The sequence below is a fragment of the Paramormyrops kingsleyae genome, chromosome 4, assembly GCF_048594095.1.
Source record: "Paramormyrops kingsleyae isolate MSU_618 chromosome 4, PKINGS_0.4, whole genome shotgun sequence".
NCBI lineage: Eukaryota > Metazoa > Chordata > Actinopteri > Osteoglossiformes > Mormyridae > Paramormyrops > Paramormyrops kingsleyae.
In genome coordinates, this window is record NC_132800.1 from 32,226,917 (window position 1) to 32,247,075 (window position 20,159).

The following is a 20,159-nucleotide window of genomic DNA, read 5'->3' on the forward strand; positions in this document are numbered from 1 at the left end:
GACATTCAGATATAACTGGGTGACCAGCAGTCAGCCTGCACGACGCATTTATAATTCTATAAATGTGATTTATATTTAGAAAACTGGAAACGCAAACAAGATTTTGCATCCATTGATGTTACACTTCCTCTCTCTCAGAGTAACGAGGGAAGGAGTCGTGCTGTTTTCCTGTCGTTATGGTATGAAGCTCCATCCTGCAGTCCACACTGTCCTTTGTTCTGTCACGTGACCAAAAATTGCACCTGACAGGGCAAATCACATCGCCACGGAAACCGGTTTTATCTGTAGCTCTGGCGAGTTGGCGTGGGCTGTTTATTTTACATCCAATGGGCGGGCAGCAGGGGAATCACGGAGAGGGGAGATTCGCTGTATCCAGAGGAGAACCCCCCCCCCCCCAGCTGGGTTTAATGGCCTCCCCCTAGCGAGGCTGAAAGCGCACTGTCCGCATGCTGGATGGATGGATGCGCAGAGTGTTTGTGACACGTCTTGGAAAACACAATGTTGTCATGACTCAACCTGATCAATGCCGGCACCTGCAGGATGGGAAACTCAAGTTGGGGAGTTTATTTTGTGCTGCTGGGAAAATGAAGTGTAATACAATCCGTTATTTAACCCCCCCCACGCATCACCCCGCCTGCATTCCCCTCCAAGTTCCTGGATAACTTACTTATGGTCACACGTCACCGAGATACTGCAAACTGGGCGGAGCTCTCTGTCTGTCGCTCATGGCGTCCCCTGCCTGTCTGGAGCTGCCATCACGTATGGTTACAGTGTCTCCTCGGCCCATGGTTCTACAACCTTCATACAGCCGTGTGATTGGAGGGATGGATCTTCTTGGCAGGTAGTCAATTTTATTCCTAGATATGAGCCTGTCTTGGGGATACGTGCATCAGAGATTGATGGGGGTCATATGCAAGTATTTGGGATGAGTTATTTCTGCACTGCTTGTGTGGTCCAACAAACTCTTGGCAAAACTTCAGACGACAAACATGACAAAGCATCGAAGTTTCACTCAACAGCTGAGGCTTTTCCGGATTGTTCTCTAGGCAGTTTTTGAGCCTGGGACGTGAACTTCACTTCCCGCAGGCTGGAATGTGGGGCCCTTGTGTTCAGTGAGGCAGGCCATCTTAAAGGGGGGGCTTGCATGAGCATCCTGGCAGCTTTCCACCTGGGGAATGACACAGTCAGTCCATTCAGCCAATCTTAATTATAATTAAAGATTAATTTGTTTCAATCATTTCATTTTAATTCTCCTGGGTCATAAGTGAGTAAATCAATTGAGTTCAGTCCCCTCCCCTGAGTCCACGCAGTTTTGTGAGAGTTCATCCCTCCCTCAATCTGTCTTAAGCTGCCCCGTAAATCAACTGATTACTCTAAGCAGCATGGGGGGGGGGGGGGGGGCAGGGCTGATGGCACCCTTACCCACTCACACCTTGTTCTATGTCTGCCCACAATGGCGTAGTATGACATAGGGAGGGATGTGGTTTAATAATTTATACGTAAAGTTCAAATTTTTCATAGGAAAGAATGAAACCACATTGAATATTAAGGGGTCCACATCTCTCCCCACCCCCCTGGTTCCTATGCCCCTGTACGTCCACATCCCGTGCAGGCACAGCATACACTGTGTGACGTAAGACAATGAGATTATAAACCGGATGTTTTTATCCCTCGTATTGCTTTTGGACGCATTGTCTGTTCCGCCTCAGGGCGATGGAATCCCACCTGTGTCTGGAATATTTGCAGGCGCAGCCTACATGTGTCAGCAGAGCTATACTGTCCCTACTGCCACCTCGACACACGGAGCTGGATGGGCAGAAATCGGCAAGGTGTTCTTCCTCCAAAGCTCTGGGTTACCCAGTATATTTCGAGAGCAGCCCTGTTTATCAGGTAACAGTGATGCTGCTGGGTCAAATCTCCGACTCTTTGGATATAAAATAAACCTCAGGGAGAAACACAAGGCTGGTATTTGAAAATGCCAGCACCACTTAGCAATTAGCATTTTGTTATAGAGAATAATAATAATAATAATAATAATAATAATAATAATAGATACTTTATTGATTCCCACTTTATGCCTCCCCCAACTTGCTCTCTGTAGGTGAGAGCAGGCAGGCTGGGAAGGGCAGCCACCCATAGCAGCACCCAGGGAGCTGGGGGTTAAGGGCCTCGCTCAAGGACTCGCAGATGTGCTATATGAAGGTGCACTGAATGTTCTATGAATGCATCATAAAGGCATTATGAAGGTGCAGTTAATGTAAAGCATTACGAAAAAATGTGTTGTAAAGCATTTTTAAAAAACTTCATTTTCATTATGTGTGCTGATAATGACATGCAACCATTTTCATTAAGTGTACGGACTGATACTGTACATGTAACCTTTATCATTAAGTGTACAGACCGATACTGTATATGTAGCCTTTGAAACACGATCACTTAATTCTCTCTGCTTACATAGGAAACCCCAGCTTCAAACATGAAAGGGTCCCTATTTCACAATCTATTTCTATTAAGTTCAGCAAATAAAAACTGGCAGTGTAATAATGCATTGTAGCATCTGATAGCCCATCATCCGCCGTGCTCTATTTAGGATGACCTAATCACTCATGAGGCACAGTGTCCTACTCCCAGGCACACAGACCATCACTGCGGCGATGAGGAAGGCCGATGGCACCATATCGAACTTCCCATCCATGCGCTTTTTTACGGCATATCCAGCTTTGATGAAGTATGCTGACAACCATGATGGTCACTGGAAGAGAACACAATGGTTTATGGGTAAGTCCCTTGAAAGCAGTGTGAATGGGAAAGAAATTGGTTGCATGAAAACCATACATTCATTAGTATCTTTAATGGGTAGGGTTTTGTTTGCTTGTGTGCATCTATACCAAGGAATACGGTTGGAATATATTACAGAAATGACTGATGGCTATTAGGACTATGATAACCATGTAATAGCTCAGTGTATGATATATGTACCGTATAGACAGATGGCGAGATTGAAGAAAAAGACACTGTTCAGAAGTGCAGGACTGCTAGACGTCAGTTTGAATCCTGTGGCTCTCGGATAAATTTGGACACTAGATACATAAAAGTGTTGACACTTACAGAACCTCACGGAATTCCATCTCGTGACTTGTGTCACCATCCTGCTCACTGAAGCATTATCAGGGACTGCAAATGGCTATCCGTGGAACCTTGAATGTGCTATTCGCCTGTGGCTTTATCTGAAGGGCCCTCATTATCACCTGTAAAAATAACCTCTATACCCTTTGGCCCAAAAGATGCCTTTGATTCTAATGCTCGTCTCTGCCGAGAAAGTCAGCAAGATTCGGAGAATCAGGGAAGAGGGTGAACGGAGATTGAGGCCCCGTCTTTTGGGACCCGAAGCTTGATACTGACTCATGCCCTAGCCTCTCAGAGGCCAAGAAACGTAGGCAGTGAGACAGTGCCACCAGAAAGCAGCTCAGATATTGGCTGGTTTGGCAGCCAGCTTAAATAATAATGGGAGGGCTCTGCATTCTATTGGCTGGTGCTTATCAGTGGGCGGGGTCAGGGCAGGAAGTAGCCAACTGTGGCCAAGAGAGGTGGGGAGGTCAACATTAGCTGGTAGCTATTAGAAGGGAGCTGTTAGCAGATAGCTGGATAACTGGTCACCATTACATGTTTAAGATACTGTTATCTACTCCAGACACCTGAGATGAAGAGGAATTAAACATTTTCATTGGCTTTAAGGGTGATTCCTTTGAGGTCTTCATCAGAGTAATAAATTAATGATTTAGTTGCCTGGCAGACTATTTGATGTGGTTTGATGCAGTGAAAGGTCTTGCATGTGAAGTAACCAGCACACTAAAGTAACCAGCACTGTATTAAAGCTTTACACAAAACTAACTAAAAATGACTAAAAATAACAAAGCGAAGCACTGAGCAAAATACATGTCAGTTCCGGAGCATTCTATACATCGGTGTGACATTTCAGCGTGTTAAAGTTACAGTACAATAATCGTTAGAATGTGTGCATAAAATGATTCAAGAATAAGAGACGTTAGAATTCTGTGTTTTTCAAGAGTTATGTTTTCCAATTTTGGCACATATGAGAATTTTTTTTTGTATAAAGACACTGTGGGAGCTTTAGATAAACTCCGCCTTTCTGGTCACTGAGCGTCATCTGACAAAGCCCCCGCTGGCCCCCCGTGAAAGGCGACCCTGTTCAGTCAGCACTTAGCGCTGCTCAGTGCGTAACACCCCACGCATCTCGCATTACGAGCCCACACTCCCAAAGAGCTCCCCATAGCAGCAATTAGACCTTAACTCAGCACTTTTTTTTTGTTTGATGCTCAGTATTAATGCGACTTGCATGTTGCATGTTACCGGAGATGGTATTTGACTTCTCTGCCAACCCCTTGAGGGGGGGAGGAGGGGGGGTGTATTTGACCTGCAGAAACACCTTTGAAGACATACAGGGATCTTTCTCTCAAATGCTACCTCTGTTTTACAGGGTGATAAAACATGCATCAATGCATCAAGGCATCAATGCAGACTTTTTGCAATATAACTTTTTGCCTACCGTGAAGTAACAACAGGTGAATAGCAAATGACATATTTACCAGATGCTTTTATCCAATACAAAAAATACCTGAGAGAGCAGGTTCAGTGAATTGGGGTCCTTGCTCAGGGACCCAGTGGTGAAATCGCTTTTCCAGCCTTGGGATCTAAACCGATGTCTGATATCTGATGAAAAGCACAACAGCCGAAAGCACTGAGCCAAACAACACTCTAAAAACTGACTGTAAAATGGCTGCTGCAGCCCCCCTCGTTGTCTCAGTGACTTTCTGTGATTTTTATTCTGCCGGTTACCCCAGAAACACGCATGCAGATCCTGTGAATGATGACCTGGAGAGCATGAAAGATGCCGTTCGCATGACATCTGGAGGTCGAGGCAGGCACTCGGATAAATGCGCGAAATACGATACAACTATCCTGTTTTAATAGTTTAATCTCTCTCATTTGCTTGATGCGATTAGTGAATCCAAAACGGCTCATTTTAGGAAAATGTCTATCAATAAGAGAGGATGGTGAATCGTCTTAGGAGACCAGGGCCGTTTGTAGCATTTGACCCTTAAGTGGTTTCAGTCCACAATCTGAAGAAATACAGGAAGGGGTTTGAATAATTTTTCAGGGCGTCAGAGACAAAAAATAGGGTGTCTGTACCCCTCTAAATAATCTAGAATCACCTATGATTGGGACGAAAGGGCAGCCTACTGACCATTCTGACAGCAGTAATGGGATTCCTGGGACCACTGTGCTGAAAAAGGCTGTTCTTAGGATGTTTTGCTCTTGGGACCACATCTGCTCCCATAACTGGTTATTTGATTTCGCCCAGTCACCCCAGCTTTCAGCTCTCCAAAGCAGTTTCTAGATTTACTGATATAGTAAAAGACGAAGGACATCCGTTAATCACAGCAGAACAGACGTGCTTCAAATTTTTACTGGTAAATTACTGAATCACCCAACTTCACTCGCACACACTCATGCACACATGCGAGGACTAATGTCATTAGATTCACTTGATGACGGTTCAAAAGGTTCTGTCTCAAAGACGTATGATGTTGATAACAATAGCAGCAAATCAGCTGAACAGACAGCATCTTCTGTTATAGGGGATTGGAAAGGCCATATGAGAGTATAGATAGAGTGATGTGGGGGGGGGGGGGGGCACAGCAAGGAAGATCCTCAGTACACATCTCTACTGCTTCACAGTGACAACCTGGTTTACAGTGCAGGACCTGAGCTCTACCTGTGAAAACCATCTCTCCACACCGCATGCACGCGAACTACAGTGATAAACAGTCGTCATGGCAACCACAAAGAAGCAGGAATTGCTCAGAGGCCAGGTGTGTAGCTACTGAAATTCACGTTTCACCATGAAAGACATACATGAGGAGCCAGGTTGAGCAAAACATGGGGGTGAAGAGGCCAGTGGTCTTCACTGTGCGTCCGGAAGGTTCCAGATTCCTTTCCTTTCACAACAGCTGCTCTAAATGATTTCTACGTGGGCACATTCTTCCAGAATGCCCCATTGATCGTGGTCCCACAAAGCTTTCACGGCTGCTTTTCGTGACAGGCCCGGAGACCTTTATCGTGCCCATGTGACCACCGGAAAAAAGACTTTAGGGTCACCCTTCATTTTTACTGTCACTGTGTCAGGCCCAGGAGAAATAAGAGGCATGGGATGTGTCAGCATCAGTAAATCCTCCCCGTGTCAGGTGGCTCGCTGTGGACCCAATAGTCGCTGCAGGAGAATGACAAACGGCACCTCTGAGCTCACCTAGCGTGACGCTGCTCAGGACACTTCCCCGCCGCAGAAAAGCGCGAGGGAACACCCTCCCCACTCCCGCCAAACATTTACACTGACGTCTTCACAGGCAACATCATAAGACTTCATAATCACATGGTCTTTGAAGGGCATTCTGGGTAGTTTTTGGCTGTGGATCACGTGGTCTTTGAAAGGCATTCTGGGTAGTTTTTGGCTATTTCTGCATTTTTTCCATTAGGTACCTGCAATAACCGCGATTTTGTGTAATTCGGCACCTCATATAATATTTATAAACATAGACATTTTAGAACTTTGACACCTTCTCTAACGTTAAATTTTAATAATGGAGAGATAGCTTCAGGAGAGAATGAGATTTATTCTAATATAAAACAATTCAGTGCTTATGCAGAGTAACTTGGTATATAAATGCAGGTTTGCAGATAAATGCATTTACTTCGGGGATTTTGTTTATTTTATTCTCAGCATGGCTCCACCGCGGTCGAACGTATTATGCCTGTACAGATACGGCTGTAAGTATATACCGTCACACTATTATTACTGTGGAGCAAGAATGGCTGGATTATGTAATTACACATTACCTCAGTAGCGCATTACATAATTACACATCCCTTTTATTACCTTCTAGTAAACCACAGTGACTCAGAACTATTATGTAATCAAATGAATTGATGTGTAGGGGTAAAACTTTGGGTTGAGCATTAAAGGCGGGGGGGGGAGGGTTGAGGTCTACACCAATTTAAGGGGTCCAGGGGGTTGTATTGGCGGGTTTTGATTATTGATTACAACCCCTCCATCCCTGAATGCAGAATCGGGTGACTGTCACATAGGTATTCAGAAGCTGGTCACGATCCTTAACCTTGTAGGTTCATGTTTCCATGTAAATAAATACCTCTTCACCAGGCCTGGAGAGCACGTCTGCAGAAGATGCTTCAGGCCTCAGGACATCAGGTCACTAAACACCCCTACAATAGTTATAATTTAATACATATGTGCCACACACTTCATTGAGCCATGTTGCACATCTTGTTTTTCTTTTCTCCTCCTTTTTCTCCTTTTCCTTTCCTCCTTTTCAGTATATCTTTCTGTTCCTTATTTATTACATATTAATTATAGTTGTCTTTCTGTTTTATTCTTCCTTGCTGTTTATTATTATGGCGGCCTTGACCACCTTGCATTTCAATGCAGGTCACAGTCTGACCGTACAACTTGCACATGACAAAGAAAAACCCACGAATCCTTGAATTCTTATTTCCGCTTCCTGATAGCAGCCAGCCCAGGAAGCCAGCCCAGGAAAGCTGGCTTGGGCCACAAGGAGCCGTAGACTTGTGCTGGGAGTCCGGAAATGCCCCCCCCTCCCACCTCAGTGCAGGTCTGCAGTCTGATTTACAATAAGCTGTCCCCTTTGCCCCTTTCTAGTCTTTCAGTGCCTGACAAGCGGCGGTAGGTGGCTCACAGTAAATGGCCTTGGCCATTAACATCCCACAAAACACGTCCCATTTCCATAATGCAGGCTGGCCTGATCGCTCTCCGCTGAACAGAAGCCTGAAGAATTAACCGCTCTGCAGGGAAAAGTCAGGGAAGAAACCGCCAACCGAAGCCTTCAAATATTTCACAGCTGACCAAACCACTAACTAATTTGCTTATCGAATCCAGAACTTCTTAAAATCTAAATTAAAATCCATCCATCCATAATCCATCCATCCATCCATTTTCTGCCACTTATCTGGGGTCAGGTCACAGGGGCAGCAGTCTAAGACAAATGTCAACCTTATGTTACAAATGGTGTAGATATACAAACCAAACATGACAGAAGACACAGTGTAGAAACAGGTAGACATGGTACCCTTAACTATCCCAACCACCCCCCAGAATCCAGGCTGCAGCAGGCTGCCCGGTCCGATGGTCCGATCCAGCCTCGCCGGTGAGGAGAGCTGAGGCAGCGTGAGATATTCGGTTTAATCGATCATTGCGGAGGTCACGGGGTCGGCTGGACAGGATTCTGCAGTGGAAGTTTCTGACGTATGACCCGTAGCCTGTGAGGGCATGTCATGGGCTCGCACATAAATCAAACAGATACCGTAGGAGGAACAGCCCCCCAACGCTGTGTGCAGGCTCCGGAACAGCACGCGGCTCCACGGGTCGGTAGCGACCCCACGAAACGCCGGGGTTTTGAGCCTGGTTGGTGAATTTCTGAACGTAAACTATATATTTTCAAGTTACGCCTTTTTATGGCCCCTGAAGATTGTACATTTTGATCGCACGTGAAAAAAAAAAATGGGGAAAACTCATTAAACCAACCCCCCCCCGCCCCAGTCCAAAAGTTTTATTGGTCCGTTAAAGTTTTAAACGATACAAACCAGTCTGTGGTCATAAAGAAGCTGGGTACCACTAACCTCTGATATGGGGATTTGGGGACAGCTGTAGACAGAGCAGTAGGTTAATGTTAACGTCACGAGACGAGACTGACCTCGTGAGGTGGCTGAGGGCTTCTGGATAATGGGGGGAGGGAGGGGGGGTCTCTACTGTAATGGAAAGAATGTCTGAACCTCGCTTTGCTAATGGAGTAGACTTTATTTCCAAAATAATTAAATGGGCTCAATTTCAGTTCCACAGTGGAGATAGATTGGTGACTCATTACTCGCAACTGTGGAGGAAGTAACAGAGGTGTTGGTAGGGGGGGTTTAAAAGCACCCCAGTGAAGGAAACAGCCAAGCGCTGTCACGGTCCCCTGGGACTGCTCACTGGCGCCACCAACAGGCTCCACGAAGCAAAGCACATTTCACACCAACCTTATCGCTCTCATCTCCCATTCCTGCTGATCTCTATAATTGTAGCTCGGAGGCAACACTTGAGACCAAGATATTAGCCATTCAAAAAAAATAACACAGATGACGACTGCAGTAAGAAATTTTGACTAGCTAGTTTGCTTGTAATTAAAAACATCTGGTCATTCCATTGTTATGATGCTTCCTTGAAATGAAACTAGCTTTCTTGCTAGATAGGCAAATCGAAACAAGTTAATAATTCAAACACGCAAATCTAGTAGCTATAAAATGCAAAAACAAGTCAAACCTTTTAGGTATTGTTAATGAAATTATTGTTGAAATAATCAGGATGGCTATTAAATAATACAAAAAATAGGGTAGGAAACAAGGTACAGTGACGTCCTTGGGGGCAGGTCCTCCAGATGTCAGTCTTCTCCTCTTCTGCAGGGGAGCCTGGAAGGATTAACAAGGTTTGGGCAGCTGACCGTGAGCTACGCAGCTGAGGCGGCTAAACAGGACTCCCAAGTCGAGACGGGGGGGGGGAGTCAAAGCCAAGGTCACAGAAACCTAGGACCACGGCAAATCAAACAAATCCAGATCCAAAAACCCAACAGAACCAGAGAACCGAGTGAGGAGAGAAAGAGACCAGGACAGAAAGCTTAAGCAGACATGACCAAACTCCAAAACTAAGCCAGGCATTAAATGAGAGAGAGCTGGGATAGATTGATAGGCTGTCTGCAGGTGTGGGTGATTACAGAGGGACCATCTGGAGATGAGATGTAGCCATGGACCTACACCTGCAGCAGGTGACCCGTCAAACTGATCCGGTACCAGATGCGACACTTCTTACTTAAAATATATTGTATTGTTAAAATCTTATTGTATTCACGTGTAAGTGGATGCATGCAAATGCTTAAAGTAAATATAACGATATACCAGCGATCCATCTTCTGGCCAATTAAAGAGCCCAGGGCTGCAGGAACAGTAATATTACCGTGAATAATAATACATACAGATCTTTTGTTTTGCTCCACCTTCGCTTAAATATCTCTCCCGTATTGCGAATCTATCGTAATCATATCCTTTCCACATAATGCCATAGAAAACATTAAGGTGAGTGATTTAAAACCGCATCGTCATAACTGCCCACACACTGCATTTTTCGTATTGCTGTCAGGGATCCTTCCAGAACTGTCGCGATAGTACAGCGATATCGGACACTGCCCAACGAGCAGTGTAACGATTGCTTACAGGCAATCGGGCGACTTCCCGCCCCTGCAATCATATTCTGATGCCTCTTTATAAGCACGCCCAGCAGTCACCGTAATTAGTTTTATCACCTCCATTAGGCTGTGAAATGCCTCAGAAAAAAAAAAGGACAACAGAAATGTCTGTTATCTTTATAGTCCAACTGGCACACGGGTCACCTCGATCATGTGTATGTTGTTTGGGAGGAATACCAGTCTATTTATAACAGACGCTTCAATAGGCCGAATTATTCGATGAATAACAATGCGACTCTGAAGGCTTCGCCCGAGGCCTAGATTCTGCCACACGGACCGTACTCCAGTAGCATGGAACATTTGCTAGCCTGGTTATTTATGGTTGGCTTCTGTGCCGCCCTCATAAATTCACATACATAAATCACCAACACAATGCGTTTCCTGACACAAAAGTAGGGGGAACCCTTAAGATAAACAAGCAGCTGGCTGTGCTCTTTAGAGATAGGGCACCGCAGCTCAAGTGTGACGCTGCCGCTTGCACGTCTCACCGAAACTCGCGGCAAGGGATACGGATGAAGAACCGAGGGACCAATGTGGAGACTGACTCCATTTACGCAAGAAAGGGAACAAACTGTAAATCGTGACTCTGTTTCATCTCCGTAATCGATTTCATTATAGACTCCGCTTCTCTGTATTAGCATCAGGGTACCGTTCCAATAGCTCCGAGGAGCAATGCCTTTATCACATTTTAAATGGGAAAATAACTAAGATTAGAAAAAGAATTCTTAGTACTTGATAAGTTAATAATAGCTATGAGCCCTTGATGTATTAAAGAAGTATGGGAATTTTTCACTCTTGAGGGACGGCACAGTGTTGCAGTGGTTTGCACTGTCACCTGGGACCTGGGTTTGAGTCTCTGCCAGGGTACCATGTCTGTGGGGTCTGCATGGTGTCATTGTGCAGTTTCCTCTGGGTACTCCAGTTTCCCCCCCAGACACACACATTGCTTCAGAGATCAGTTGACCCTGCTTCCACAATGGTGTGCAGCTTTGGATGAAAGCATCTACTAGATAATTTAATATATATATATATATACACAACAATTTTCTTCTCCCTCAGCAATATAGCCAAATTTCAGAAGATGCTGCCCATTCATAATTTTGAAAAAATATTCAGTGCCTTTATAAGTGGACTTTGGTGAAGATTGCTTACGAAAACCAGGAAATCGAATCATATTAGTCCTGATCTGTCGCCATTATGCTGGCTTCCTGTTAAGTTTCGTATTGATTTTAAGCCACTATTACCAACTTATAAAGCTCTTGCACCAGAGGACCTTGACCTTGTGTGATCTTTTCATTCTGTAAGATCTCCCTCATTTGCTTCGCTCTCAAGGTGCAGGTTATCCATTAGTTGGCAGAATGGAAAGCGCTACCTAGGGATGAAGAGCACTCTCCGACAAAGCACCACGACCATGGAATTCTCTTCTAGCAAATGTGTCAGGACAGAGCTGGCCAGGGATAAGTGTCATCGACTTTGGGTGAACCATACAGTCAGTGCTGTCACTCTGGCTTCCCGTGCGGCCCTTGTGTTGTTGATGTGCTGCTGTTTGGGGATTCCGCGTGCTGTTTGGTGATTCCTCGTGTTGTTTGGTGATTCTGTGTGCTGTTCGGGGATCCCGCGTGCTGTTCGGGGATTCCGAGTGCCTTTTGTTCCCTGCTGTAAGGCTGCCATTCCTAGTCCCGCTAGGGTGTTTTTATAGTTCTCACTCTGCTGTCTCACATGGTCGCTTTTCTGCTCCACTCTTGCTCATACTCTTTCATTATCCAGTTCCACCCCCTTCTGGGATGAACCCCTCAGATCCCCAGATACAACGGAGCCCCCTGCCTGCCTTCCTGTTCACTGTTTCCTTATGCCACCTTAGCTGTCCATCTGCCTGCCTGCCTCTTTGACTGCCTGCCTCCCTGTGCTGTCCAACCAACTGCCTGAATTTCTTTTGCAGTAAATTCTATACACTTGAATTGCTCAATGCTGGCCAGAGGAGCCTGGGCTTCCCCCATGAGTCTGCTTCCTCCCAGGGTTTCTTCCTCTCTCTGAGGGAGTTTTTCCTTGCCGTTTGTCACCTCAGACTTACTCTCTGGAGTCCTTGGGCCCAGGAAACCATCAAGTACTTTGTGACAATGCTCCTTGTCAAATCCGCCATACAAATAAAACTGAACCAGATTGAATAATAATTTAAAAAAATGTCTTTAATCTCTCTCAACGCCCTGCTCCGATGACGAATAGCCGAATTGGCACATTGAAAATGCCATAAATTACAGGCAGAACGGAGAAGTCCGGAAAACTGAGAACAGGGTAACTGCGACATGCCCGGAGCCTTCAAGTTGCAAGACACGATCACAATATGTTCTGACAGAAAATGGAACAGGAGACATCTGCCAAAGCTCCCTGTCACCCCGGCCTTCAAACCGCAGTGTATACAGTGCCCCTTAGATTGCAGAGTCATGCTGTAACCCTTCACTGCAGCCTCATATTGTCTGTCATGCTTCAGCCTCATGTGGAATCCTCATCCAGCAGCTGCATACTGGGAAACCTTCTCCATTTTATCCCCTTTACCTGTTAAAACATTACCTCCCTGCTGCTCTAGTGTAACCACTGTTAGCCTAATGCAACCTCATTTAAATTACACTCAGTTACCCAAACAGCAGTGTGAATAACAAACAATTAAAACAAAACAACAGATGTGCTAAAATGCATTTTTGCAATTTTTCGATGCCACTTGTTTTGTACAAATGAGGTCCATTTTAAAAAACTAAGTAATTACATTAAATTGGATTATGTTCAGCAAAGGTAACTGTATCTCTCTTACATGCTCCTACAATAATTATATTACTATGGGAAGTCACCTGAGATGTGCCTTTGGGGTCAATTTGACCCCAGGGTAAGTGTGACAGTTAGAGGTTATCAAAAAGACATCTAAAGGCAGGGTTGGAGGTATGAATCTGGCCTCTGCTCTGTGTATGTGTGGAGTTTGATTGTTGTCTCTTGAGTACTCTGGTTATGTCACAAAGACATGGAATCTCTAAATATCCTATTCTGTGCGAGAGTGGCATCCTGTCCAGTGGATAGCCAAACCTTTGATGCCAGAGATAAAGGTCCAGGCCACTCTGTCCAGGACGAGCAGGTAGAACATTTATTGTTTGCAGCATAGTTTTTAATGCTAAAATATATATATATTCAGTAAAGCTACTAGGATCCCACCATAGTCCTGGGGTCCTAGTGTCTCTTTAATCTGTTTGCATCGACCGCTCTCTCTAGAGCTGTATCTCCCAATCCAGGAATCAGGGATCCACAGTTGGTCCACATTTCTGCTCCCTCCCAGGGACTGTCTGCGGGTCCCCAAGGACTGTATTGGGAAACATTGTCGTAGACCATTGCTTGAAACGATATATTGAAAATAAATCCATTAGTCTTCCATTTTGATAGAGCATCCATTCTATCATTTCGGCCATCGTGCTTCTGACTTCAGAGATGACGTCATCACCGAACACAGAACAAAGTCCTGTTCTATCTTAGAACATAAGAACATAAGAACTATACAAATGAGAGGAGGCCATTCGGCCCATGGAGCTCGCTTGGGGAGAACTTAACTAATAGCTCAGAGTTGTTAAAATCTTATCTAGCTCTGATTTAAAGGAAACCAAGGATTCAGCTTGCACTACGTTATCAGGAAGACTATTCCATACTCTGACTAGTCTTCAGAAAGATCTCTGCCTCACGGTCACCTACATAGCTAGACATCAAGTGGGAGTCTTTCCAGTAAAAATCCAGTTTAAAATGGACCCCCTTCCACAGACAAGGAGGCACGGGATGCTGAGATCTAATGTCAGCTGCATGCTGTTTAAATAAATGTACTGCAGGCCTCTGGATAATTAAGCGTGCATCTGTGAAGAGGCACGGCCCAGTGAAGCTGAGGATCATTCAGCACATCCAATCGGAAGCAGGAATGAAGTGATGGTGCGAAGCCAATCAATCATGCCGGGAAGCAGCACCACTGTGGGAAACAATTAGGCAGGACGGCCTGGTTCATGGCCACCATCCGTCACCCCGTCACTTTCCGGCAATAGGCTGCAGTCGGTCTCCGGAGGCCGTGGAGGGAGACCGAGTGCGACGAGACCGAGGGAGAAAAATGACAAAAAGTAAAAGCAAGGCTAAGTGCTGCCATAGCTCAACAAGTAGCGGCTTGTGCTAACAACATGAAGGTCATGAGTTCAAATCCCAGTAAGTGCACATAAATCATAGCTTGTCTCTCAACTGCCAGTAACTTTGGATAATGGTATTAGGTAAATTTAATGAAGATGGAAAGGTGGATCAGAAGGGTGATTCTGCAGCACCTTGACGTCACATGCCATAAACTAGGCTTGCCAACTGTTATGGGATGATGCTATATTAAAAAATAAAATGTTGGGAAACTGGAGAACCTGCAAACTCCACAGACATAAAATAGGGCTAGGATTCAAACCCACCAAACCCACAACCCTGGAGGAAGTTCTACCCAATGTTTATGTATTTCATTATATTTTATTCATTATATGATAAAATTCAGAAAAAGCTCTAACTCTTGGAAAGCTATATTAATGCAGAACAAAAAAATTTAGGAATCAACAAATGACAGGCATAGATTACAAACTAGTCTATTACAAACTTCAGCAAACTGGGCAAGAGTAGAAAGGAAATATAGAGGCACAGTGATGATTCTGTGTCTGTTATGCGTACTGTATACTCTGGCTCAAGGAAACGGTGAAAAATGGCCGACTACAGAGGGACATTGTGGGGGTTCTCAGGAGGTTATGAGAGGAGCAATGCGATCCACTGGCCATCAGAGATGGGGCAGCTCTTGGATTTTGTCGGAATTCCCGCATGTGATCATGGGAAGATTTGTGCGCTGGGAGAACGTGACAGTTTGGAACAGTACCATAATGTAATTACAGCAGACCTTTAGCAGGTCTGTGATTGGCTGTAGCGTCAGCAGAGATAAACTACGGCAGTAAATCATGCTGTCATAGGGGGAGGCTGGCTCCAAGCAACAAATGGGGTTTAGTGGCTCACGGTAAGGTAACGGGGGGGGGGGGGGCATGCACCCAAAATGGCTAAACACGGCACTAATATTAATCAACGTTCTCGATCCAGATATACGTATTAAGACGTCCTGGAGGGGCATTGTAGGAGAAGGTCTGATGCTCTTTCTACATGGTCTTTCCAATCTAAGCAATTTTAGGGAGCTGCTGCAAGAAAGGATCAAAATAAGGACATCAAGAAGTACTTAACTTTGCTTCTGCTATTGTTGAAATTCAAAGGCAGAAAGTTTAGGTTCAGAAAGTAAAAATCCAGACAAAGATTTTGTTTCAACCATTCAGTTGAGTATAAAGAGTCACCGTCATAGAGTACTCAAATGGTTGGTTGAAACAAAATCTTGGTCTGGATTTTTACTTTCTGGACCTGGACTATCCACTGCTGTTGAAATTCATAATGACAATAGCAGTATGAACACCACTTTGGGCCAAAAGTTTGAAAAACTGAAGAAGAAACAACCTTAAAAGACAGTAAGGCCTGTGACCTTGTACGTCAATTCCCCAAGTAAGACCATAACCTTAACAGCAAAATTTATGACCTCACTTGGACAGACCACCACCACTAGATCATATTCTGTGTGGTTCCTGCCCTCAGATAGAAATGGATCCATTTATTTACTGTGGATGTCTGCTCTCAGCTCGTACGTGAAACGTTGAGGAGTTCCACTTATGGCACTATTTCCGAAAGTCCTAGAAGAATCCCGAAAACCAGAGGATCCACAGGGATTGATGTCTCAGGCGAAGTGTTACGTGAGGACGACGGGAGCAGCAGCAGAGGCCGCTACGCAAAGAAAAGGAGGAAGGAGAATTTCAAACATCACGTGGAAGGAATGTTACCTTTTTAAAAAATACGTATCAGCATAACGATGAGCTGCTGTCTGGAAGCAATGGCTGCATCTGACACAAGCTAACTGGGCCATTGAAGCTAGCATCAAGGCAGGAAGTCTGCTGTTAAGTACCTCAGAGTCAAGCTTGCCATTTTAGGAATTCATAAAGATGCAAAGGGTGAAACATAATTCACAGCTGAAAGATTATCTGCAGACATTACCCAGAAGACTATTAAATCAATCTAAAAATCTTAAATATAAGTCATTGCGTCACCCACTTTGATGCTTATAAAGAACCAAAACGTATGTTAGCATGTCGCTATATCGTGTCACTGCTGAGTACCTGCAAGAACAAAGATTCGGCCAGTTGTTATTTTATGTCTCTCCGTGTTTCTTACCATGTGGAAATCTTTCACATTAAAGGTGGCACCTCAGGGTCGTCTTCGAAGTCTTTGGAGTCACAGGCTCCAGCTGCTTCTGGGGTCGTCCGCAGCCTCAGGGGCCCGTCACCGGTGCTCCTCTCTTTGGGCACAATGTTGGCCAGATCTATTCCAGAGTGCTTGCTTGGGTCAACTTCCAGCCTCTGAACTCCTTTTACTGTCCTGCAGAATAAAACCACGTGGTTCACATACCTGACTAAAGCAGTCGAATATAGAGAGTATCCCTCTGCGATAAAGTCGGCACGGATTTTAGATCCATGTCTCGTAAACATTTTCCAGACATTTCCCAAGGAGATGCAAATTGCTTTCTCTACACTTCAGTAGGCATCCTACCATGGCAATCCAGCTGTGGACGTGTCTCCAAGGCTTTGGTGAACTTCGCTTTTAATCATTAGCCACGAGGAACCGTATTCTCCACAGAAACGGGTTTTGATCCACTAGGAAGAGGGAAACTCTACTAGCACAACATGCAGTCCTCTGGTACTCAAAGGGCCTTGCAGTGTTACATATCGGGAAATGGTCATGTGCTTCTTCACTGCTTAAGGCTTACTCATAGCTTACTCATAGCTTCAGCCAAAAGGCAGAACTATTCAGCTCTATTTATTTATTTATAAAAGTCAGTGCACATATATTATGTTACATATGGTTTCACAAGCATAGAAATATACATGATCTATACACTTAAGTGTTTTTTTTTTTTTGGTCCCCAGAGTTCCATTTATCACGACTTCATTTAGAGAACGTCTCCTACCCCAGGCATCCACATCCTCCAGGAGAACAAATTAATACCGCCGAAATGTCCATTCCCAAAAAGCTATGTTAATCAAGACTGACCATCCATCCATCCATCCATCCATCCATCCATCACAAGGCACGCAAGCCAGACACAGGGATACCAATTCCCAAGAGCTTGCCTTCGGACTGCAGTAGGAAGCCCATGTGAACAAGGCAAACTCTCCACGCTAAAAATGTTCTCGTACTTCTTCCATTCACCATTACATTGACAAAAAGGCCCACACTCACAATTTATCTGCTAGGCGAGCTGCAAAAAGTAAGTATAGCTGACATATATCTACGCATGGCAGTCCGAATGGAGCCCTGCAGTGCGCCCTCCAGTGGTGAGAGGCAGTACTGTCATGTACTCTTTGTGCCGTTACTTTACAATATAGTTAATATACTTCTAAACAGACACGCAATAAAGCACGTGGTCAACAAAAAAAAGCGAGGTACATTACTGCACCTCACCTCCCTTTCTTTGCTGTGATTCTTAATGGGATTATCGTAATCCCGAATTAATCCAGAATTCCTGCATGTAAAACTTTGACACGGCGCATAAAACCACAATTTCTACAAAACTGTAAACTGACGAAACTGGCATATCAGAAATGCAGCCTAACCCCCATGACGCTCATTTTCATTCTCGTTTTCAAATAAATAATGGATATATGAAGCTGACGTGATTGATCTGTGCTCCACAAGAGTGACTGCAGAGGTAATACGGCGAAACCTATCCAGTGACTTTAACCTTTTCAATGACACATAGCATTAAAAACATATTCTTGGCCTTTTCGTCTAAAGGTTGCAATTTGCCAGTTTCGACGCAGTCAGCAGGGCATCAGGGATGAAAGGGCCACTAATTTACCAGTAATTACATTTAATCTCGTTGGGGAGCTCCAGGATGTAAACAGCAGCTCTCTAAATAAGGATCAGATACAGCTGGTGGAGCCAAGACCCCCGATTATTGTACGGGAAAGACCACATTCTTCTTGACGACTGCAAGGGCATAGAGACCCTAACGAAAGATGTAAAACCAAATTTGGTGTCCATTCAACTTCAAGAACTGACTGTAAACCTTTGCATGCGACTTGAACCCCTTTATGCTGTAAATAAACACAACATCTGCAAAGTCACCTTGACGAAGTCACACACTCTGTAAAGGCAGCATCCAGACAGCCCAAGCAATTATCCTGACACAGCTAGTTACTTGTCCTCCGTTACTTTCTTTTTGAGTTTTCCCATGACGGGCGGGACTAATCTCCCTAGAAAGCAACTGACTTGTTTTTTTAATTATAACACAAAGTAATGAATGCAGTTATTCAGCGATTAAGGCCGAAAGAAGAGAAAGACAATTTTCATTATAGCGGTTGTGAAATACCTGAACAATGAAGTCAGAGAATAAAGCAACTGAAACACAATGTACTGTTATGTGAAAAAACAGGAGGATGTACTTCATTAAATCGGCACACATTTCCAATTCACATGCAAATTCTCACGTTTATTTACAAGACCAAATAAATGAAGCATATTAATACGCTTATGCATCTTCCAAACACAGGTAATGTGAAACTTGAACCCGGAGACAGCGATGTCTGGTTGCTGCAGCGGTTCTGATTACAGCTGTTCCGGGTCTGATTGAATCTCTTGTGGTGCTGAGTTTGCACTTTGCAGGATGTAGCTTGGAGGTCAGAGGTCAGACTTAATCGGCCCCAAATGATGTAATAATGTAATTTATTCCACCACTTTCATTCTTCACACTACATGAGCTGTGCAGCACTTAGCATTTTTATTGGATGTTAAATTAAACAGTCAAAATTACGATGAAACGGCACCATAGCTCTAATGGAGACATCCGAAGGGCAAGGAGCAGCCTGAGGGAACCCAAAGGGGCAGGAAGCATGCGGTGGTACCCGAGGGGGCAAGAGGTACGCAGTGGAACCTGAGGGGGCAGGAGGTACACGGTGGAACCTGAGGAGGCAGGAGGTATGCAATGGAACCTAAGGGGGCAGGGAGTACATGGTGGAACCTGAGGGGGTAGGAAGCATGTGGTGGAACCTGAGGGGGCAGGAGGTACGTGGTGGAACCCGAGGAGGCAGGAGGTACGTGGTGGAACCTGAGGGGTGCGGGAGGTATGTGGTGGAACCCGAGGGGACAAGAGGTACTCAATGGAACCCAAGGGGGCAGGAGGTAGAAGGTGGAACCTGAGGGGGCAGGAGGTACACAGTGGAACCAGAGGGGGCAAATGGTTTGAGACACGTTCAGTTTGTCTCTCTTAGCTTAGGGGTTCTCAATCTTTTGATGTCAATGGCCTGATTGATATTATACAAGAAGTCTAACCATTTAAATTTTTTCAGATATGAACAAACCATGTGAACATGAGGGGTTGTGAAACATTAATAATATATCATTTCTTTTTGGAAATTAGCCAACCCCTCTGCAAACCCCCCCCCGAATTGTGCATCCTGTGTAGTACTAGCTATGGACTGGTGCCGGTCCACAGACCGGGGGTTTGGAGCCCCTCGTCTAGAGGCCAGGAATTTCCCTGAGAAAAGAGGGATGTAGAAGTAGCCACTGAAAACAAGAGCAAATAGCTTCCGAACCAAAGGCAGCCTCACTCACATGCAGGGAGAACAGCATTGCTCTGCTGATAGGTATGTGCAG

At 44.8% G+C, this 20,159-nt stretch overlaps 1 protein-coding gene across 3 annotated transcripts in view; it reads right to left on the reverse strand.

Moving 5' to 3' along the window:
- Positions 1-2,730: 2,730 nt before the first annotated feature.
- Positions 2,731-20,159, reverse strand: part of dnaaf11 (dynein axonemal assembly factor 11) — a 30,724-nt gene continuing 13,295 nt past the window's right edge. Inside the window, exons 12-14 of one of the 3 annotated variants that reach the window (XR_002838767.2) lie at positions 16,680-16,883; positions 16,100-16,235; positions 2,731-2,752 (exon numbers count right to left, since the gene is read on the reverse strand). Coding sequence is in view for 2 of the 3 variants with exons in the window: in XM_023815607.2 (XP_023671375.2) it covers positions 16,694-16,883 (190 nt within the window). In the remaining variant the exon portion in view is untranslated. Of the gene's footprint in view, positions 2,753-15,787; positions 16,236-16,679; positions 16,884-20,159 lie in introns of those variants that run through there. The other 2 variants (XM_023815607.2, XM_023815608.2) reach the window with 2 other exon arrangements.